Raw genomic sequence first — 24,082 nt, 5'->3', positions numbered from 1 at the left:
CATGGGGGAAAAAATCTAAGTCTAAAAAGAAGACTGATGATGTAGCAGGTTGCTCTGCCAGCACGGTGTGAACAAGTACCTTTTGCATTGCTACAGATCCTTTTCACTGCTTCTACACTGCTTTGTTTATTCAAGCAACCTTTCCAAGGGTAAAGCTAAGCCACTGTCAAATCAAACTAGGAGTAATTCGCACCTACTTGGTACTTAGTGCAGCTGAAAATGATGGAACAATCTGCATAGTTGCTGCCCTATTTTTTTAGATGATTACAGGAAATGCACTTAACCACTACACTGCAACTGACACAAATTTTTTTCTTTTTCATCGTGCTAAGCACTAGTGAAATATTTCTTTGTGGTAGTTTCAGTGCGTTCATTAGAAGGGATCAGCCTTACTGATTTAAAACGACTTGCATTTCAAAAATCTGAAATACCTTTGTAACCCTAGTATCAGGGCTTCTCTAAGCTTGAAAGTTAATTCAGATTAAAGAAAACAAGGTGTGAATTTTAAACATAACTGTAACTATTCTTGAATAAATCCAGGTGCAGATTATGGAATATGGCTAAATCCACTTAAAGGTACATTAAGCGTAGGAAACTAGCCCAGAGGAACTATTACACACTGAAGATGTGATTAGAATTACCTTTTCTCTCATTCCCCATCTTTTAATTTCCTGGTTTTGTTCATTTCATAGTAATTTCATTAAATGGACTACTTTTCTTAAAAGACAAGGAACGACTAAACAGGAAAGACAGCACTCTCCAATCAATTTGGTTTGACTACAGCTCAGAACTGCAATGCAAAAGTCAATTAATAGAGCTGTCTCATGGGATTTTTTTTTTAATTCCACTATCAGACGCAATGGGATAAATAAAATCCCAAAACAAAATGGAAACACCTACAGCTGAAAAGACAGAGAAAGTCACATTTTAGCCAAATTTCCTTCAGTGCAGAAAGCAATTAAACAAGACCCTTCTGTTAAAATCAGGTTTTAATTAAGCCAGGCTAGCATGTGCAAGCTACCAGAGTAAAATGATATATTGTCACTTTATGACGTCACCCTGTAATCCCAAGTAACTTTTCTTTTTTTAAATTAGCATTTGGTTTCTTTAAGCTTCTTAGTCAAGAAGACAGCAGGTGGAGGCTGGAAAGCATTATAGTTTAGTTCAATATATCAAGCTCTGAGGGTTTTTTTTAAAGTTCTTGTTTCACTGAATCTTTTCCCATTAACACATGGTCAGAAAATAGTCAGGATGTTCAATAACTGCACTCATAGACCACTAGTGTATACAGTTTACTTTCAAAACATATGAACAGGCCAGCTTCCAGAACTATTTTCACATCCTGACCAATGGCTCTGGTATCTTTTTCAGCACAAGTCCCAAACTCAATACTTTCCATTATAATTGATCATCCCACATACTAATGCTGGAATTCAACATATTGAACTGTGTACCCCAATGTAAACTGAAGTTTCTACTGGCACTATTTAACTTCCAAAGTTAAGTTCCTGGCTGCAAGGGCACACTGCCAGCTCATAGTCAATTTGTCATCCACCACACTTCCAGTTCCTTCTCTGGAGAGCTGCTCTCTAGTAAGTCAGTGCCCAACCTGTTCTGGTATTTGAGGTTATTTCTCCCCAGGTGCAGGAACTTGCCTTTGTAGAACCTCACTAGGGTTTCTCTCTGCCCAATTCTCCAGCTTATCAAGGTCCTGCTGAATGGCAGCACAGCCTTCAGGTGTAATTCTGCCAAGGTAATGCTTCAGGTTGATGATGCTAAGAATACCATAAGCCTCATGCCACTTTCATAATTTTCCTCATAATCTAAGCTTTTCTATTATGAATTGGGTTACTTTGTACTAGGTTGAGAAGGTGAACTCAGAAGAAGGATTTAAATTTCCTGCCAAATTCATTCTTACTGTATATTTTATTTATTAGGCAATGATTTAAAAATAAACGTTTCAGAACTTGGTTTACAGTAGATTTGTGAAAGTATGATTTAGAATGGATTTGGATGGGGAACTGCATTTCCACATGATAAATCACATCGAGCTCTCAGAGTGACAGACATGCTTAATTGATTATTCTTTTGCTTCCTTGGGTTTTATACTTGAGATGTCAAATTTGCAAGCCAATCAAGATATTAGAACATCTCTTGGGAGTCCAATTTATCAAAGCCTGTGCTTAACTTCAAGCACACAGAAGAATTCCACTCCAAATCATCAGGGAAATAAGCAGGCTTTTGAACTTTCCAATATGATGCCCTTTACTACACTACAGGTTTCCTTTATGCAGGTATCTGCAACTAGCATTACCTGGGACCAGTAAATAAAAGGAATTCAAACTGGCACAATGACTCTTACTTTCATCTCACTAACATCAACCATTAAAATTGCCAACTATCAACCACATAAGCCAGTCAAATTCAAGAGGGGAATTGGGGAAGGCAGGGAAATTATTTGTTTGCTGAAATTAAAAAAGGAAACAAAGCAAAAGTCTTATTTCAGAAACAGTAAAAGCCCTTGCAGAAGTTACAGAAATGAAACACTCATTCCACAGGCAAAGCAAAAAAGGCTTCATCAGAAAATTTTAACGGGCATCAAAGAGCAGAAAACAGAGAAAGTTGAAGACTTGCAGAATGAATATGCACAGTTATATTTACATATAAAGATTAGCACAAGGGCCTGAACTCAGTCATGCAAAAGAAGAGGTAGTATGCAAGGTGATGATCTAATCAAGTTCTTACCAGGGCTTCATTATCTTCTGCAATTTCTGATATCGTCTGCAAAATTAAAACTTGCATGTGAGGAAAACCACTTTAAAACATCTGTACTCTATTTACTGCATATACAACCCCCCATACTTGATTCATAAAATTCACAGACATACAATAAGAGGCAGTACATTACTAACAATTTGCTGTGAACAGAAACAATTCAGTAACTGGTAAAGAACATTTAAAATTAATTTCAAATATTTGTTTGGAATATTTGTGTTAACTTCTGTTAGGAAAAAAGCATATCTAGACATCCTAAATTATTTCAGTGTTTGTGTAAAAAGCCCTTGGTACAAAACAATAAAGATTCACACATCAAGCATTTTCTGTCCTATTGTTATGATATGATAATGTCCATTGCCGGGAGAACTCATTTACTTGTAGTCTCCATTACTAATACTGATGTCAGAGTCATCAGCATCATTGAAAGTTGTGTAGGACCAACATAAACGAAAATTATGACCTTCTTAAGTCAGGGACAAGTTTCCTGTTGGCTTCAAAGAGTGGCAAAGAATTTACCCTGGGATTTTAACAACAGAGTTGCAATTACCCAATAACTCCAAACTATCTTGCACCAGCTTAATGAATACACATAAATACACTTCAGCAAGGTTATTTCAACAGAATGTGTAGACTGATCCATAGCTCTTTTGTTCTTAAAATTCACACACCGATGGACATGCCTAGCCCCAAGGTGCTGAATCCACCCAGCGAGAAAGACAATAACGAGCTTAAGAATGTCACTTACTGACTCAGATTCTAAGAGGCCAATACTGTATTCAAGAAACTGAAAGTCAAGTATTAAGGGGAGGAAGGGGTAGAGGGCAAATAATAAGTGCATTTAAAAGCTGTAGCTCACTAATTGCAATTTGCAATTTATCCTCCTGCTAATAACTGGCTTCAGAACTGCTGATTATGCTTCTAAGAAAGCTGAAGAAAAAGAGTATCAATGCAAAAATGGCATCAAACATAAATAACTTCTTTTTTAAAACACAAACATAAAAAAAGGATATAGAAAGAAATAGTAAAAAAAAATCCATCTCTCCTATGTAACCCCATCTTCTGTCTCCTAAATCTATTTCACAGTTTTATTTCAGAGGGTTGGCTGCAGTTCCACACTGGGCAGACTAGTGTTCAAAAGGAGAACACAGAGGTCCCTCTTTCCTCCCTTCACCTTCTCACCAGATCTTCCCCTTTGCACTTGCTGTCACAGCAAGATGCACAGCAATGCCATTCAGCTCACAAGAGCTCTAGGACTCCAAGCTCTCCAACCACTGATTCAGTTCTCTCCCAGAACATGGCTAGATAGTTTGGTTTTTTGGGTTTTTTTTTTTTGTTTTTTTTTTTCCTTTTAGGTACAGCAGTAACTCCTCCCACCTTACATTTTCCTCTTTTCAAGAAGGACCAGTCTCAGGGAGGGTAGCTTTTGGGCTGGCTTGCGTAACCATCAGTGGAGAAAACAGAAAGAGTACATCACAGTGTAGTGGTTTGGACCTTGTGTTTCCCCTAGAGGCTAAGAAAAGTGGTAGACCCCAAGGGGTGGAAACCCCTGGAAGTTTTGAAGTTCTGTCCAATGGGCGCTCCTGCAAAAATGTCAACATCCCACAAGCTCACCGGAAGAGATGAGTTGTAGTTTGGGTTGTTGTTGGAGTGGTGGCCATGTTGTAGAGCCACGAGGAAGGGGCTCTGAGCCCCTTGGGCCCTCTGGGCCCTCCCAGCCCCTGGCTGGGGGGTACGGGGACCTGGAACAGCATAAAGCTGGGCTAGGTGCCTGTAGTTATGCCGGGAGATGTTTTCTCCATGGGCGCAGAGCAGCAGCCGGGACTGACCAGAGAAACGGTGGCAGAGAGCCAGAGATAAGAACCTGAACTGAAGGAGCAGCAGAAGCAACATGCAGCACCAGAGAAAGGACTCCTGGAAGGAGAGCCGGGAAAAAGAGAGAACCAGCAGCTGAGAGACAGAGTTCTGGGGGTAAGACTGTACCAGATCCCCTAAAACTCCTTTGAGATCCCTCTGAGAAAAGAGGGAGATGGACTCCTATTTGAGAGGAGCCTTGGAGTACAGCAGTACCGGAGTGAGAGGAGCTAAGAAGCTCAGAGCGTCCTGGAGCTGGACCGGGACGGCCAGAGGAATGCGGGGGGAGTTGACCTTGGCTCCCCCCCCTTGCACTGCTGCCACGGTGGCAGCCTGAGGCAGGGCACAGAGGCCCTGCAAGGAGCTGAGTCTCCTGGAGATACCAGACCGTCACGAAGACCCCCCTGTGTCTTCGTGATATGACGTGGTGATACGACCTTGTCTGGGGTTACGAAGCCCACGGAAGACCCCTCGGTTGGAGGCAATGGGGCCGAGAGAGAGGCTTGAATACCTCCCTCGTGGATGCTGGCAGAAAGCCAGCCACAGCTGCTGCATCAATGTGAAGAAGACAGACTGCTGCCTCAGAAGATGCTGCTGTTCAGAGACTGGAAGGGATCTGTCCTTTTTTCCCTCCTGGACTTTTATTTGGAGGGGAGAAGAGATCTGATCATTGTAAATACTATATGTCATGGTAGAGATAGTTGTGATCATGTGTATAATGTGATATGGTATTTATTTGTATAGTCATTGTAATATATTCCCTTTCCCCCCACTTTGAGTCTGGTGTGTTTTGTCTGGAAAAACCCATCTCACATTAGGTTGAGATGTGGGAGGGGGGATGGAGCTAGGGAATTGGATTTTGGGGCTGTCTCAAACCATGACACACAGGAACAGTGGTTTAAAATCCTTCACTGCTAGCTTTGAGCTGCAATACTCATGCCTGAAGATAGTATTGGCACAGTTTACCATGTATCCAAACACAGACTGGGCTACAGCCTAACTCAAATTAAAAAAGTGACAAGATTTTCTTCTTGTATTTTGTGGCTTTGGTTCTTTTATGCTACAACAGCTATTTGTGCAGCCAGTAAAAATGAACAAATAAAAAGCATCCTGATTATCAGACAGTCCTAAAAAGCAGGGGAAAATACCCTCAACATGCTTTTATGAGTAGTAAAGTTCAAAGCATTTTCCATAGTAGGAGATTCCAGCTTCAGCAGAATGTCACTCCTGTGCTTCTGCAAATGCAATACTTCCTTGCTGTGGCAGACTGCTAAGCCACCAAAAAACAATCACCACCACAAATGGGTTTTGTCATCTCTCAAATGTGCATGGATCCTTGTAACCTTCTGCAGCATGTTAGCCAAACTTCATAGCACTCTACTGAGGTCAGTTTTAAAAGAGCTGCTTTTCATCCAGGTACTGACTTCAGCTAAGCAGCAAGTAAAATTGGTGGTGTTTGTCTGATAGAGAGTGGTGTTTGCCAACTGGTAGCACTTCAAAGGACAGACTGGGTTTTGTAGGAGGTTTTCCCCATAGGCTATAATCAGGAGCATTTTCTCCATGACTGAGACATGGATTAAAGAATAAAAGTCTGAGGCCTAGAACAACACATTTAGACAGCAACTCTCTTAGCATTTACAGAACTCTTATCTATCATAAGTTAACTGGCAATCAGTTAACTTGATGTCAGAAGACGTGCGAAGTAAAAGAAAAATAAATTTAGTATAATGTGCAGAAATAACTGAATTATATGACTTTTCTGGTGAAGTAATACAAAGAAAACTTTTACTCCAGAGCAAAGATAACCACTGTACTAAATCAAATAATTTCTACTGATCTCTGTTGCTTTGGTGTGATTAAAGCAGGAATCAATCTAGGACATCAGATGTTGCAGCAACACAGGACAGCATGACTATGATAGACTTTTACCACTGAAGATGTGGAGGCTGTTCTCTAAAGGAGTGTATGCTATTTTCATCCATCATCAAAACAAAACGTAACAGAGAAGGACCTGGCACGAGCAGGAGTTCCTCTCATGTTCACCCGCAGACCATGCAAAAGTCACTGCTGAAGGAGTAGCCAAGCTAACTCTTCCAGCAAGTCAGCCTGGAAAGGAACTAAGTACAGTCCGCTACCTCCATCAGCCTTCCTCTTTCTATATATACATAACTGTTGCTTCTTCCAGAGGTCTGACTCTGTGGTAGCAACCAAATAGTTCCATAAAAGCCTTCTTGGTGAGTTACCACAGGTATGGTCAAAACTGCTGAAAGCCTTACTGATCTAGACACTGTAATTAGCTCAATACTTATATTTATCTTTTTTTTTTTTTTTTAAGAAACCATCCCTCAATTGCACTTGCACAAATGGGAACAAAACCACGGCCAAAGAACAAACGTTATGAGGGTAAATTAAATAGCAGTTGTGAAAGGTTGAGATTCTACAGTGGTGAAAGACAAAAACAGACGGCAATTTTTATACAGGGAGAAATCTCAACAGAAATGCCAGCATAATGCAAAATAAACATGAATGACAAATTACTGGGTTAGACATTTTGCTACCATGATATGTTCCCTGTTTGGCCTCAAAGGAACTTTGTGATACTTCCAATCGAATTCCAAGGAGCAGCAATTCTTTTTGGAATTCCCCGAGCCATAGGGACTTACTACTTGCTCAAATACTGCAGGTAAAATCCTGAGCAGCTTCCAATGGAACACAGGTTATCAGGGACCTGACCCGGACCAAATCCTATCTGTTCACATGCAAAAACTACTGCACAAAGACCAGATACCTCAAATCTAAACCCCAGCTGGGGTAACCTACAGTGCACAATAAGGGCTTGTCTGCACCGGGAAGAACAACTAAAATGTTGTCCCACTGTGGAAGCCAGTGCGACCCATTGGAGCTAATGATACCAAGCAGTCACACCACTTCACCACAACAAATGTTTCTGAGCCTGCACTGCTTAAACAAATGTAGAATAGTACTAAAGTGCCACTTAGGATAAAAGCTTTTCATGCAGTATGACCCCAGAGAGGGCCACTATCAACAAAGGTGGAAGATTTCACAAAAACTTCTTCCTATACAGGAAAACTGATGGCATGATGGATGAATGACCTGCTAAGCACAGGAAATCACTGTCTGGCTACTTCTTTTCAGGGAAACACAAGGATAGCAAAAATTCTGGCTAACAAGCAGTGTTTAGGAATACAAGACAAATACACGAGTACATATTTCTGGCTTCCGTCTGTAGCAGGTGCGGCTATCACATATAAATTAAGTCCAGGAATGACTCTGGCCTGAGGTTGAAATAAGTTATTTGGATGAAATGTGCAAAATTATTATTAAGTTACACAGGAGTACTGGGAGTCCTCACAGCCACCACGACATCCCACAGTCACCACAGTCCAAGAGACAAAAACATCCTGGAAAGTCACAGAAGCAGAGATTTTAAGCTCTTCCCCTTATTTTTGCTGGTTTCTCAAATACTACACTTTTGCCTAGAGTTAACGAAAGAAAAAAATTGGTTTTGTCCACCTTGGTACTCTGGAGAATATTTGGAAATATAAATTCACTGCTGGAATTACTCTTTTTATCACATTTTACAGAAGTGATTGCCAAACAAAACCCAGTATAACTGTCTCCTCTCCTCGTTTCCGTTCCTGTCAACAGGGTGTTGATATCACCACTTAACAGGGGTCATTTAAATGTTAATATTCCCAAACGCAGACAAAGTAAGGAAAACAACCCTAGAGAAAAAGCATTTGGGCAGGGGGGAGGGGAGTGCAGGGAGCATCAGCTCTCCCTCTCCAAAGATGTGATCTTTGACGGCTCAATCTTAGATGAGGCTTTTATCTAAAACATACAGTGTGTGCTATGTATATGTAAAGGATATAAGAGAAATTATACTTGTGTGTGCTGAGAGGGAGGGTACGATCCAAGTTTGAAGACTGATGGGGAAATAAACCCAAAATAGAACAAGCAGGAGAAAAGTAAACCAATAAAAAAAGCCACTCCAAAAAGAAAACCTACTCCACTTGCTTCCTTTATGGAAACTGCACTGAAAGATAGGGTTGCAGCCTTTTCTCATTCTCCTGCCCTTACCATCTCCACAGTAGCATTACCTGATTTTATATACTCTTTTGGATTTTTGCCTTATAGTTATCCTCTCCCGACATTACAGAAACACTAAGAATTGAAGATTCCATAAAACTCCTGCTGGACAAGAATTGATTTGGGCAGCAATGTTGGATTAAGTAATCTATGCTTCCTGGTGAAGCTTCATAGAAATGGCTGTGAAGCAGTGAAGCTGACCAAGAGAGGGAGCAGGGAATACACAGTAGCCAGGAAGGGTAGAAAAGGACTACTTTTTATACAGTGGCAAAAACTTACTAGTTTAGTATTGTTCATATCCTCTGAAAATTCGTTTTCCATTTATCTGAGTTGCACTTGCACAACTGTTCTCCGGGGCACCGCTGTGAGCTCAATCAGGGAAGTGAACTGGGTTAAGGAATATGGCATTAAAAGTAGCCTTTACTGTCACTTTTCATAATCTACACGAATTTTCTAGTCCAGCTTGGTAGGAACTATATTGGCATAACTCTTCAGATGAAGCAGGATAGGAACAAGTGACTGTGAGCAATGCTGGCTTAAACGTTTTGACAGAACTACTGAAATACTCATCAGACTGGGATGGAAAAAAAACATCAGCAGGTATGCGAGCAACTGTCCCAAAAAGTGTGTTAAAGTCGGAATAATTCCAAACCAATTTGTCTTCAGTTTTCCACTGGGCTGGTATACACTATTATCTCTGTAAGACAAGCCAAGAGCTAGAATTTCACTGAACAATGCAATTTGTCCTTAAATCATGCACAATAGCTGTCTCAGAGACTTCCAGCTGTACAGCTGCCAACTCTACAACCACATGTGTTCAATAGAAGGTTCCTCTTAGTCAAGACTCAAAAAACATACCAATATACATTTATTTAGAAGCTTAAATTAACTTGATCTGGCTGCATTTATTATTTCCAATAGGAGGATGACAAAATTTAATAACCATCACATTTTAAAGCAAGTGTTTTTTTCTCCAATTTGCACACTAACCAATTACAACTATCTTAAAATTAAAACCAGGTTATCTGCAATCTTGTCCAAGCAGTATCAACTAGTGTGGTCCTGTGCCATGGCTGTATGACTATAAAGCTGCTCAGCACAACGTCATCGATGAAGCAAAAGTCTGGAGAACAATCTTCTCAACAGCAGCAGAAACAATTCTGGTTACTGCCAAGACAGCTAGGTTCAGCATAGACTCATTTTTTTGGCAAAAACTATGTGTTATTTCAGCCAAGTGACAAGTGATAGAGATCACGGTAATGTCAATTAAAAAAAAATGGTGAAAATTCTGCATAGGCCTTCCTCCCAGTCAGGCAATGATGATGATGACGATGATTACTATTACTACTATTATCAAAAATAAATACAGATTCCTTTTATCAACTCTCTGGTCTTTCACTATTTAGGTGTGTGAACTCCATTTCCCTTTCTTGCTTTAAAAGGCACTATGAGGAGTTTTCTCCTTCTAAGGAAGGCTGTGAGTCTGTCCCAGTCACACAACTCTCCTGATACATCAAGAAAAAAAACACATAACTTTTCCAGTCTTCTGCTACGTCAGAAAGACTATTTATCTATATAGACAGGATTTTCTGAAATACAAGTTCTAGGCTCAACTACGTAATAAGCAAACTATGTTATCTCAGTCGGGGTAGCAAGGAGACATGACTCTTTCTTCCAGTTTGGTTCCTGAACATATTTTTCCTCAGTCATTATGACAACTAGGACTTAATAGCATTGCTCTCCTTCTGACACTTTAGGGCATTGCTGTCTGGGGTGGGGAGGTGGAAGCAGGACACTCTTACACTTCCCCTTTACATTGTCTGTACATCCAGCCAAACGGACTGCATATTCAGCTCCTCTTAACTAGGCATGAACTGGCTTCAGATAAAAATTTAGCATTAGGAGTGCTATGGAAAATCTCTTTCTGAAAAGTCTAAGAAAAGGAAAATAACTGTGTGTGCACATCCACCCCACTCTTTGGTGTTACAAATGCACAGAGTCTGAGAAATTATTGGACGCCATGGATAATTATAAAGTGAAATCAGTATTTACTGTTTCTTCATGACCTAACTTGTCTTGCAGTCTCTGCTATAATTTATAGATCACCCAAACCATAAAAATAAACATAAAACCATCTATTTTTTTTCTTTTTCGGTTAGTAAGAGACTCATAGCAATGCTGTGGAATCAAGAATGAGCCTGTAGGAAAAACAAAGATAAGCCATCTCAATCAAGAAGATACATGTGGACAGTTTGTGAGATACGTTGCATTTCTACTGATATAAATATACTCATATAGACAAGATGCACTCTCAGCTTCATTAGGGCCCCATACACCCTATAATCTGCTTACCACCAGCTCCTATGGCTTTGTCCCAGCACAAACCATGACTACAGTGTATTTGCTCTAAGCAGCAAGCACTCAAGGAGATCTGGCCCAAATTATGGTAACTACACATAGTATTAAAACCACTTTTGACAACATAAACAAAATAAAAATAAACTCTCTCAATTTCTTATTTTTCAGCAAAGAAACTGGAAAGGTTATTCTCTAATAAATTCTAATTTTCTTCAATATTCAGGAATGTAATGTATGGAAAATTAACTAGGAAACACTGTTAGTTCTTGTCAATTTTTTATATTACTACTTCGTTTCATCACCTGCAAAATGAAGTAGAAGTAATTAGAAATCCAGGGACTTACATTCTCTTACTCTCATCACTGTACTTTTATAGTCATCAGTTTCACTGAAATAATGACTAAGAGGTACAATAAATAAAGCCAACTATAAATAAAGTATAGGCCTCTTTCTCAGTGAAAGTTATGTAAAAAGCTGGAGTCTTGTTTTCCAGAGGCTGCCCACTAAAACTTGATTACACACTCAAATTATAACTTAGGAGCTGCCTCTAACATGAGTTCCACGTGCAAAGAAAACCTCAGAGCAACTTTGCACTGAGCATGATGGTACTTCTAATGAGCACTGCCTGCCCCTTTGGGGACAATAGAGAATAAAGCTTGAATTAACAAAATTCACCAATTTTTAGCACAGCTGCAGTACACCGTGAACAGAGGCACCACTCAGCCTGGGCTTACAGATGCAGGGCTGTTCTCAGCTGCATTAGCCCACGGGCAGCTGGGAAAGCACACAGAGGGGTATGTCCCATTCCTGCTGACCCTCTCAGGGTCTTAGTGCCAATACCCAGAGCGCAATACAAGAGCAGAGACAGCCACTCTCACACTATTTCACAACACACCTGCTCTCAGGTCGCGGCTCAATGACACACCTAAGCCAATGCAGTGGTCTGTTGCCACAGAAAAAGGGCCTTTCCTGCATCCACTCACGCCCATTTCCTCTCTTGCTTCTTCAAGTCCCAAACCAAGCAGAAAACTAACTCCTCAAAACAGAATTAGTACTGTGCAACAAGTTAACAAGGCTGGATTGCCTTTGTAAAACACTCAGATATCAGGACCTGCTCCAGGAAGAAAGCAAGACTGGGCTGAAGAGCAGGGGCTAACACACAAGAAATGGGAGAAGGGGGCAGGGAGCTGGATCATCTCTTAGCAGCATCAAGCCATTATGTTTCTTCCAGCCCTATGGTTGAGCCATAGCCTCACTCAAACAAGGTTGGCTCAACATGAGTAACTCAAAGGTGGCCTTGGTAACTCCACAGTGAAGATACACCTTAAATATATCTTTACAAAGTATGTTGCCTTCTGAAACTGGGCCATCAAAAAAGTTTCTGCCCCTCTCAGAAATTTCTATCCTCATTCCTCCTCTAATACTTGCCCCCTGCCCTTTATAATGCTAATATTTGTCAGAGTAGGTTCACCTATTGACACTTAAATGATCATGGGCAAGTGGTGCAAGGTAAAGGAGAGATAAGAGGTTTTCCTTCTGAAGCATTTTGGTGACCTGGTCAGCCACACACCCCAGTTGCTGAGGGTGCTCAGCCCAGAGTGGGAGCTAATGGCAAGCAGGTCTTCAGTCTGATTTGTACCTTCAGCGAGCACCTTGCAGGGGACCTTTTATTAACAGTACTCCGGACAGTCTAAGCAAAAACAGGAACAGAGAACATAAGAGGACAACTGACTGACCCCAGTTGCTTTTCCTTGACAGTCTAGGGTACCAAAAAAAAAAAAAAAAAAAAAACCCACCAAAAAAAAACCCCAAACCAACAAAACCCCCAAAAATCAACCAACCAAACAAAAAAAAAACAAAACCAAAAACCACTACCAAAAAATAAAACAAAAACCAAAACTAGTCATCCAAAGAAACAGTTCTTCTGAGGTAGTTTCTCTGTTACCTCAGTGTATTGACATAGCAAGAAGTGCCAGACCCTGAAGAAGAGAAACTGGTTCATCATCTTGAAGTCAGATGAGAAAAGAAAATAGCAGCACCATGGTAGGCTTAGGCTGCTGAGCCTGTGCATGTTTGCTACTTTCATTAAACTTAAAGTTCTGTTAAGTATGCACTCATCAGCCAGTGATGCACAGTATAAAAGTAGAAGGGAATGTACAGTGTAGCACAGATGTCCTTGCTTTACAACTCCCTTTGAAAAACCAGACTTGGAAAAACCTGACCTGCTGACACCCTCAGGGCTGCAGAACATCTAGGTTGCTGAACACTAAAGCCTGCAGTGAGTACGGGGAGTTCATCAGCAAGTGAATCTGCTGAAAACTCTTACAATCTGAGTCTTTGTCCAATATCCAAATTAGAGTGTATTTCTCCCCACAGCAGAAACACTGAAAAACAGAGTAGACATGTAGATCGATCAATGCATCTTTGATGACACATTACATTAGCTAAAAAGAAAAGACTTAAATCCCTCCAAATGCAAGTCACTTCCAAAATAAATTTAAAAAAATAAATAAAAAAGGCAATAAACTCTGCCCATATGTCCAGTTTACAAGTTTGCTGTGTGATTTGAAAACTTATACCTTCAGTCAGGAATTATTATCAGGGTGGAGTTTGTGAGCAGTTCTTTCAACAGTGGTGCTGCTGCCTGAAATAGTTTCCCTCTTAAATAGTTATTTTTAATCCAGACCAGTCTGCTGCAACTTGGCTCATCCCACAGCTAACAAAACAGTGGTACAAACACATCTGAAGGGTGAGGAGGACACTTCCTTTAGCCTTGGTGCAGCTAAAAGGAATGCTTATAAAAAATGTTAATGTTCCCTGTCTGTTTCAATAGAAAATAAAGTGCTTTAGTTTAAATACCTTCTGCAGTGGAGTAAGTTAAACTATTCAACCTAAACAGAGTCATGAATAAACCATGGGGGCAGTGACTTTTAATTTGTTGATGTTCTCATCTTTATAGGCACGTATGAGCCTGCCCACTCAGTATATTTCTTAATTAGTACAGCAACTGTGTACATGTGTTTACATAAACTTAAACTTGTCTTTGCTTTTAAACCTAATTTGGTCCCTAAACAATAAATACTATAGGAATATAAAACAGGTTGACAAATTTGATAACTAGAAGCATTTTTTAAAGTGGCATAACACGTGATGTGTGCCACAGACCACATCACTGCAAAAAAGAAATGACCATAGCCCCAAAATGCTGAAGATGAAACCACGAGCTATTGGAAATGTAGTATATAGCTGGAGTTAGGCAATAAGGATTCAGAGTCCAATAAAACATTGACCACATGACAGGTAGGGATCAGTTAGAGCATGCTTCTACACTGCCCAATCTATGGACTACTGGATTCTAGAAAGTAGTTAATTTTTCTGTGGAAGATCCCCAGTATATCTTGTATGGGACCCTCAGAGACCATTTGTGGTCTATTTCAAAGTCCACTTACTACTTTTGCTTTACCTCCTAACACTATTTACTTCGTTGAATCCAAGGGAATATGAGCACATTTGTGAGGGGATTTGGACTGATTTCAGTAATTTACTTTTGGAGTCTGGCTCACAAGACTGAACACCACCAGCAAATAAGAAATTTACTTTCAGAGCATTTTCTTTCTCTCCAAAAAGGGCATGGGTACTGTTGATTTCTTCATGTGTAGTAGAGGTTGACACTGACTGCAAAGGACTAAAACTTTTATTTGAAAGCAAAAGTCTAATGTTAGAACATAATTTAAGAGTGCAACAATCCACATTAAGCCAGTGGACACTCACTCAGGACTATGGTCCTGAGTTTCACCAATGGTGAAATAAGGTGTTCTGGTAAAGAATAAGTGTATTTTCAGAGGTTAGCTTTCAACTTCATGTCAAAAAAACCACCGCTATTTGAAAAATCCCAGCCAGGATCAAAACAATAAAAAAAAGGAAATAAAGTAATGCACTTTTTACATGTGGGTTTTACTCCACATGTTCTCAGTAATGTGAAATTTAAAACATGGTTTTCAGATTACATCACTTATATATCAGCCTTTAAATATACTATCAATGGTTTATCAAATTTCCAGTAGTAGAGAAGAAACTAGGACCTCAGTTTCCCAAAATTTTATGGCATAGAGTGTACTTGTGACTTCCTAGTTTGCTCACTCCGAGTCTCCACTAGCCCATTGTTAGGGGAAATTAAAACAGAAATATTCTCATTGATAATTAATATATTATCCTAGAAGCCCAGAACTCATCAGATATTTAATTTTATATAATTTTAGAAGTTGTATACAGAAATACGTCAGGCACTCAGAAAGTGAGCAGGAAATCACTCCACACAGAAGGAACATCAGAATTTAAGCAGAATACTTACTCTGTGCCACTTTCAACCATTTGCGTTAGGAGGGAAATGCCATCGAGGTTTATAAATTCTTGGGCAAATGTAACATCCCGTGAGTAGTTGGCTAAGTCTTTCAGTGCTTCTAACTTTGCATCCATACTAGAAGACTGTATCCTCTCATGGAGCTGCTGTGCATTTTGAGCCTAAGAGAGAAACAAAACACAGAAAAACAAAAACAACAAAAAAGCTTTTGTTACAATGAAAATCATGAATAAAATGTTAGATTAAGTAGGAACAATATCCATGTTTAATCCTAATGATACTTAACACTTCCATGCTCAGAAAAGTAGCTCAAATACAAATTACTCTCATAAAAGTATTACTCCATTATTACCTATAATTATTTGGACTCTTGTAGAACCATTAGATGAGTAATGGATAGATATCCCATTGTCTCAGGTAAAATGGAAGCATTACAAAAGACAGCCTTTGGCTTGAAGAGCCTTATGTGTCACATCAATAAAAGTAGAAATCAAAATAAAACAAATTGCATGAGACAATCTCAGTATAATAACAGCGGCACATTTTTTCCTGTCAATGTTTACTCAGTTTACTCATTTTTCATGACCTTTAACAACAAAGACCATATACTGTCCTAATCAGATTATATAAATAGAGGACAGCTTCAGGTCTTCTGCTCCTTCCTCCCCCTCTTCTTTTGTTCACAGTCAGTGAGTTTGAAAACTCACAGTCTCTCAATGAGGAGCACGGGAATAATTAGTTTCCACATAATACTGTGATATTATCTGTCATGCATCTTTATGTAAATTCAATATCCTCATACGTTAGCCTATTCTGACCATTAATATTTTAAAGAGAGGATGAGAGAGTGAAATTTAAAATGGACATCAGTGATAAAAAGCTAAAGAAATATTTTAAATAATGCACATTAAATTGTCTCTCTCTTTAGCCATGCAAATACTTTAAAATATATCTCACGTTTTCAATTTGATGCTTTTACTTACCTGAACAGAATATTCAAAAGCTTCAGTTCATAGTTAGCTAGACAATACTTTTCTTAGAAAAATAATCCTCCTCATTATGTATAGAGATACTTGCAAAACTCTATTTCCTCAAATTCATTTCTTACCTGCACCCAATGAAAGCTGAATGAGAGGCTATGTGTCATTAGGAAAACAAATTAAATGTAAATTCTGTTGAGAGCTATTTTCTCTGAGATGATGCTTATTTTGTCTCAGCTAGAGAAGAAATATAGAAGAAAGGGCTGTGCTGACAGACAATTCTGTTCAAGTAATGAATATACTTTTCACAGAGATGGTCATCTCTGTAGATCAAGATCCTGAGATAGCAGTCATTTTTAGTGCAAGTGAACATTTAAACAAGGAGCCCAAGGAAAAAAACCAGCACTGTGTCATTACAGATACAGCTTCCTAGCTACATAACTTTGATTGCTTCAAAAAACATTAGTAAGTTAAGTGTTCCACTGTCCTCAGCAAGGTTTGTTACTTCTCATTTTTACAAAGAAAAATTAATGCATGGTCTCCAGTCAGCATTTGGCCAGAACCCATGTGGTAAGGAGCTTGTACAGGGAGGAAATACCTTCTAGTTAGTATAACTGTGGTTAACGTCTTCAGTTAAGAGAGTATTGAGAAGAAATGGAATATCTTCAGTCCTGAGCTTTTTCATGCCTAAAGTATAGGGTGACACAGCTTAGCATTTACAGTTACATTAAGAATAGCAGTTACATTACCTATAAAAAGGCAGAAACCTGTCATCCAAAAGGTCTTTCTGCCACTCTAAGTTACCTACTCTACCAGTAGATTTGAATTCTAATGGGAAAACAAGGGCCTATAGAGTCTCTGTGTAATGGCAACATCTACTCAAATGGTACTAAAAGAGTATCTCTCAAGCTTAAGCAGGTGGTAGGGTAAACCATTTGCCAAAGTCCTTGGAAAAAGTAAAAATAGACACCACTAACTTTCAACTTCCAGGGTAACAACAGAATAATTCCTCCAACCCTCTTCCTTCATCAGAGAGGGTGAAGAAAATCTTGCTAAAGTACTCCTGTATAATTAGCTACAAAAACTCAGAGCAACTATTATTACCTGAACCAGAAGTTCAACAGCCAACACCTACCTTACCAAACTTCCTCATTCATGGAGCTGTTTCTTACTCTAGATTCCCCACTATAAAAACTCAGGAAGACTCAGAGATGCAAAAGTATCCTTAAAACATTACCGTTTCTCAGAGTACATGCAATGTCTGAATTCCTGACCACCTCAGAAAAGAAACACTGAAAAATCTTCAGTACTGCCATGGCAGCTGCATTCCCCTGACTTTGGACATGGTTGCTCAAATTTAACCTTAAGCTCATTAAGATCTGAGCACATGCCTTCTACTTGCCATAGATTTGGGAAGTTTCCACCCTCACTATCTGCCTACTGAAGGATACAGCTCTTCCAGCTTTCCATGGGAACCTGGTCCTCTGAAAGCTCCTGGACTCAGTGAAAATGAAACAAATAGAAAAGATGAACAAAACAGCTAGTTCAGTGTGACTGAGTGGCTCTCATGAGCTGCTCAACCAGTAAGTCTGAGTGGGCAAACTTTGGGCAGCAGAGTTGTGGCCAAACAGACAGGGACTGCAATTGCCTGCATAGCACAAAAGCAAGCAAGAAAACACGTAAGTAGAGCCAGGAGAACATCCTCCTCCAAACCCCTTCACATCACACAAAAACGTGCTGTGTAAACAATGCCTCTCCTTCATACACATTGACATCAGATTATCTCTGGTTCACCCTTTCTCTTGAGGAGACATTTATGGCCCTAGCATGAACACCTTGGGTTGGTGAACTGCTGCTGCCAGTCCAGTCAGAGTTCCATTACACACATATCAATACCAAGCATGGAAAAAGCTAATCCTACCTCTCCCTCAAACTGAGAACACCACCACAGGGATGTGCAATAACAGCTCACCTACAGTGCGCAACAGCAGCATGAGCGGGACCAACCTATCAACAGAGATATGTTAATCCTCTTTCCTCCACAGTCAGTGATAGCTTTGAAATTCACCAGACTAAAACGAAAATATTCACTCAGACACAGCTTGGTACCCTCTAGAGAACACAAAAATCCATGCTACAAAAGTGGTTCAGCCCTGTTTTAAGCACATAAAAGAGCACTTAGTATCATCATAGGCTTTATCTGGTTATGTCAATATTCCATCACCAAAGTTTACACAGAGCTGTAGTTTTCTTCCATTAAACAAGTTTTGCAAGACACGGCATCCAATAAACTTTGCTCCTTCTACTACTGGAAGAAAAAGAACGGACAAGGGCAGAGGAAATCTTGAATAAAGGGTAAACAAATATTTATCTTAGCAAGAGTGCTGGTGTATGTCTCACTGGAAACATGGACAAAAGTCACATTGGATGTTGTTGTCCCAAACACCTGATGGGTGAAAATATTGCTTTGATGAACATCATGCAGTTCTCACAAGCCTCCTAGTTCTTGTTGCCATAGCACTCATACGTGCTTATGGAATGTACAGCTCACTTATGACTGCATTAAAAAATGAAACCCAGATGAAATATGCTCCGAATGTTTACCAGAGAGCCATTTTAATGATTTACAAGCCATCAGTGGATGGACAGAGAGTACAGCTCATTAAAGCAATAGCAGAGCTGGCTGCCATGTCTGTACTCTTACCGAAATATCACTCAGGTAAGAAAAAATATATATAAACCTCCACAACTGAGAATCATTAGAGGGAAATAACAGAAATGTGGCTGCTCAAGTAAATGAAAGGCAGAATTAACTGCTCTCCTGTTTAGAAGAAGGAAAGGAAGGGAAGCTTGTAAAACGTGTGCTGTTGAAGCCCCAGCATTTCAAAAGGCTGTCAAGTGGCATAAACTGCATGTCTAGTCTTAAATTACTTGCTCCAAGGACATCCAGAAAGGTTGCCCATAGGGAGTAGCAGTGCTTAAAAGGAGCAGCTTGATGAGATTGTCAGCTTAAAGAGAAAACTAATGACCTAAATCCAGAATGTGACTTGCTTAGAGACTTAAATAGCCATTTGGAGGTTAAGAATCCCAAGATCATCCTAACAAGAGATTCTACCAACCAAATTATCATTTCTTTGCCACCGAATACTTTGTGCAAACTTTGAAAGCAACTTATTAACCACACATACTCAGGGTTCTACAGAGTACAAAATACAACGAGTAAGGATGAGAGGGAGGTCACAGATCCAAAAGCAACCACTATCAAACATGAATGTGCAATGGAAGAAATTTAGATGATTGATTTAAATTGCTGTTTTACCCCTATGTAATTAGTTGTCTTCTTTATCCTTTACAGATTCCTGTCACATTAGTCAACATTCTGCTAGAAAAAGGGCATTCAGACCATCAGTAACTATCAAATACACTTTTGTACTAACCAAACAGGTGCATTTCTGCGGTTTAATTGAAATTGCTCAGTGTTGAAATGCCACGGTGGTTTAAACTGCTGCTTTTTCCTGGATTGTTATTGCTACTTCACCTAGAACTGCATATATGTCACAGAGCAATGCAGTCGATACGTTACATAATTGTCATTGTGCGCATACCAGATTCAACAGATCCACCAAGACTGACTAGTGTGTGATACCAGATAGGTAATAAGATTCCATTTTAATTAGTACATAATTAATTGCTAACATCTTTTACACGAATGCTGAAGCACAGTTTCCACATCTAAAGCCCTGCACAGACCTGACACATTGAGCAGTCCTGTGGAATCACAATACGCAATTATGGGAGTAGGAATAGAGAAATGGTCACATCTAGAGTCACTTATTAAATCAATGACAAGAGCATTACAGACGCATAGCCATATGTATTATGTAAATACATCTAAAATAAGTTTATGCAATCAGTAGCCACTTCTCAATGTTTTATAAGCATTTTTCCCTCTTGCTGCATTTGAAACAATCCTTTTTGCTTACTATTCAAAACATGTCTTTGGAAACCTGAAAAAGTGAAATGAAACCTTTATCTGTAAAAAGACAAAACCCACTTCACTTCTCTAATCTTTGTCTTGTACTACGAGAAGACAAATATAAAAGTAGCTTATTGACCTCCATGGTCAATGCTTCTGGTATAAAGTTCAATTAACAACTAATTTAACATTACATGATAAACATAAGCACAATCATAGGTTAGAACTGCAAAAAATTATGCATTTACAGAACATATTAAAGCAGTTGTAGAGCAAAGATTATAGACCAAATCCTAAACATTTACTTAAAGATAAAGGATGAAGATTTATAAGCAGTAACAGGTTAAAAAAACTTGTTTAGATCACAGATAAATAAAAACCCACATTCCTCCTATCTGCAGAAGCATTCAGAGAAAACACTATGATGACTATTACTGAACACCCCTATTTACATGATTGCTCATGATACAAATGCAATACATCTGCCTACAAACAACTTACAAGTTTGAAAATTCAACTGATCTCTGACCAGAGGATCAAAGAAAAACATGTGAAAAACATAAATTATCGAGCCCCATAAAAACCACATCAGAAAAGGCTACCCCTTGACTCACTGTTTAAGGTATATAGTTAATGAGCAAGGCATGTTTTGTAAGTGCCCAAGAAGCTACTTTTAAATAAACAGTTGGTGTTCAAATAACCATTTCTGTTAGGAAATTATTAAATAAAAAAAAGGAAGCCAGTTCCTTTAATTTAATTTTCCCAGTATTTTAGCATCTTTTAAAAAAGATTAGTCATTTGAAGAAGGATTTGCAGGATCTGATTGAAGAAATCCTGCAGTTGAACAGACTAAAAGGTTGGACTCTGCTTGCTGCATTGCAGGACACAAAACTCCTTTTGGATCAGTCTCACACTCGGGAGCAATTAACAGCTCATTTATATAGCTACCCACCATGCATTGGAATACAGGTATCACAAAACAGGCAATAGCAATAAGGCATTTCGACTGTCACATATGTTCAAATACAAAGAAATGTTGCATAAGAAACTTTTGATGAGTCCCTCCAGAAATGCAAATGGACAAAGGGGGAAAACAGGTCACAGAAAACTGTAAAAACACAAAACAGCCCAAAGAGCTGGTAAGAAAGATGATAGGAGAGGTTAAAATAAATAAGAAAGATGATACAGGAACAGGGATAATAAGAGAGAAATTCAATCTGTACTCAAGTTACCTAGGAAACTGTGTCTGTGTGGTGAGCGCTTTATAGAGGGGAAAAAAAATAGCATTGTTTAGAAAAACCAGCTTTTCAGAGAATGGCACAAATTTAGCAAACAGACCTACGGAAACAAAGAGGCAGTTCAAATTCCCACCAGGCCTAACGACCAGCGTTTGCAAACCTTTAACTCAAAGAAATTTAAAATAGGCACATTGTAAATCTCTCAAGGCAAGTATTTATAATGGATTTAGCAGCACACCATAACTGCAGTTTTGCCCTTGCAATATTAACAATGGTTTTCAGAAAAAGATCCCTGTATACACACACAAAATAATCCAAACTCGAGATTAAAAAAGAGAAAATATTTAACATTTAGATTTGAGGAGACAGATTTCAAATCCTAATTTTAAAAAAGACAACCCAAAAGATTATGGTTTTCTACTTTCTTTCCTCTCTCTTTTTAATCTTTAATAGCACCTACTCTGGGTACATAAGCAATAAAAAAATTTGAGGTTTATGACAACAGGACTCGAAAAGATCGTATCTCATCCTTCTCACCCAAATTTCTATGACTCAGGTCATGCAACTGTGAATGGGTACAGCCAGACTACAGGCTGTCATGGTAATAAACTGCATAAAAATTAATCACTAGAAAAGCATTTTAAGTTCATGCAGCCTTCAGAATTGGTCAACTCAACTCCTCTCAACTCTTCAAGGAAAAAAAGGTTTCCTCAAAAGACTTCTAAAGTTCAGGACAGATTTTTTTTTTCCCCCACAACAGCCAGGAAGTAGGCAGCTCAGGCCTTTCTGAAACTATCCCAAAAACTGCATAATCCGTATGTGGTTTCTTTTAAGTTCTCTCAATCTTTCTCTTCTTTCCTAATTCCTCCACCTTTTCATAAAGCATTTTTACTGGTATGATTTTCTTCTTCTAGTGGAAGGGGAAAAAAAGTTTCAGCTTTATACTGTCGTACGATAGAAAAAAGGGGGGGCAGGGGGGAGAGGAATTCAGAATCTTAATATTTTCACATGATTAGAAAAACATTGCCCACCCAGTACTAACAGCTAAGAAAGCATCTTTCCCATTTTGCAGGAGTGTATCATGCAGCCTGCTCTTCACATTATCTCTTCCAACTACTGTTCCTCATACGGAATTTCAGAGGAAAAAATGGAAACAGATGGCCTGTTAGCTTTTCAGGGTAAAAGACAAGCACTGTGTGGGTCACCACTTTAAAAACCACACCTTGGAAGCCTTTAATCTGTCTATTTTAGGTACTGCTATGATGACCATTTCAACAGTACCTTAAAGAGCAAAGAGACTATTGAAGAGTGGGAACATACAGAACTTCATTTTGTATCTACTGAAAGAATACAAATACTCTCTAATCTGACAAAAGCCAATCTGTTCCTTCAAAACCTTCTGAACTACCTCTCTGATTTTGGGAAAAAGTTAAAAAAACTTTTTAAAAACATCATTAAGTTTGAAAACAAACACTGGTTCAGAGATAAATATCAATACTGAATACTCAAGAGTAGACCAGCCTTTATCTTAAAACAGGATGGCTGAGTCACTCATAACTGCAGGCCAGTGCCAGAGTAGTCCATAATTTGGTAAGCAACAAGCAATATCTCAGCATCCTAAGGACTCCTGTCTTGGTTAACCGACCCTAAGGTAAATCCCCAAAGAAAATGACCAAGCAGATGATGGCCCTATGCAAAATCACACCTTCCTGCCCATAAGTAGTACCAGAAAGTGTTATACATCCAAAATTTGTCTCTTGTGTTTGTAGGTCACATTTCTAATTGCTTGATCCAAGTATCATGAAAACAGCGAGCCAGCCATTTTCACAGATCAGTGGCAGCACAGCCTCTCTTCAGTTTTGCATGGTGCAACTGGTTGTGGATTTTGAGACAGGGGAGGATTCCAGGAGTCATCTCGTGGGGTTACTCCATGCTGTGGTTACACAAAAAGAATCATACAGTGCATTTGGACCACGTTGGTTCTTGATGAACCACAGATGTAGTTTTGATTCCATGAGATCACAAGTCTGGGCAGTACTGGAGAGGATATTTGTTCTTAAGAAGTCCCAGAGGTTAGAAGGACCTAGTGCTGGGGTTGTCTGTTTCTGAGGAAGTTCCACCAAATGGGGTTTACTCTACCAGCGAGTGGCTTCCCAGTGTACAAGGCTGTTCTGGCGACATATGCCAAGAGACTGGAGTCACACAGACCCTGACAGAGCCATGGTCTTAAACTGCTGTTTATTTTTATGACTATAAAACTCTGTATACAAAGACCACTGAAAAAGATGATGAAGGATAATGGAGATTTCTTGCCTTTGCCCAGTTGGCCGCAGATAAGTGCTTTCTGTTAATAAGCTACTGGGTGGCAGAGTTTGGTCATAATAACACTTTGAATCTGCAGAAGCTAGAACACCACCATGAAGAGGTAAAG

At 39.2% G+C, this 24,082-nt stretch overlaps 1 protein-coding gene across 1 annotated transcript in view; it reads right to left on the bottom strand.

Moving 5' to 3' along the window:
* ELMO1 (engulfment and cell motility 1) overlaps positions 1–24,082 on the bottom strand; it is a 316,630-nt gene that overhangs the window by 210,450 nt on the left and 82,098 nt on the right. Inside the window, exons 7-8 of the mRNA XM_051768541.1 lie at positions 15,449–15,618; positions 2,746–2,781 (exon numbers count right to left, since the gene is read on the bottom strand). Coding sequence (XP_051624501.1) covers positions 2,746–2,781; positions 15,449–15,618 — 206 coding nt within the window. The remainder of the gene's footprint in view (positions 1–2,745; positions 2,782–15,448; positions 15,619–24,082) is intronic.

The sequence above is a fragment of the Manacus candei genome, unplaced genomic scaffold, assembly GCF_025592945.1.
Source record: "Manacus candei isolate 608988 ecotype Guabito, Panama unplaced genomic scaffold, ASM2559294v1 h1tg000095l, whole genome shotgun sequence".
NCBI classification, from domain to species: Eukaryota; Metazoa; Chordata; class Aves; order Passeriformes; family Pipridae; genus Manacus; species Manacus candei.
The sequence above is the reverse complement of the archived record's forward strand: the minus strand, read 5'-3'. Positions and strand labels throughout refer to the sequence as shown.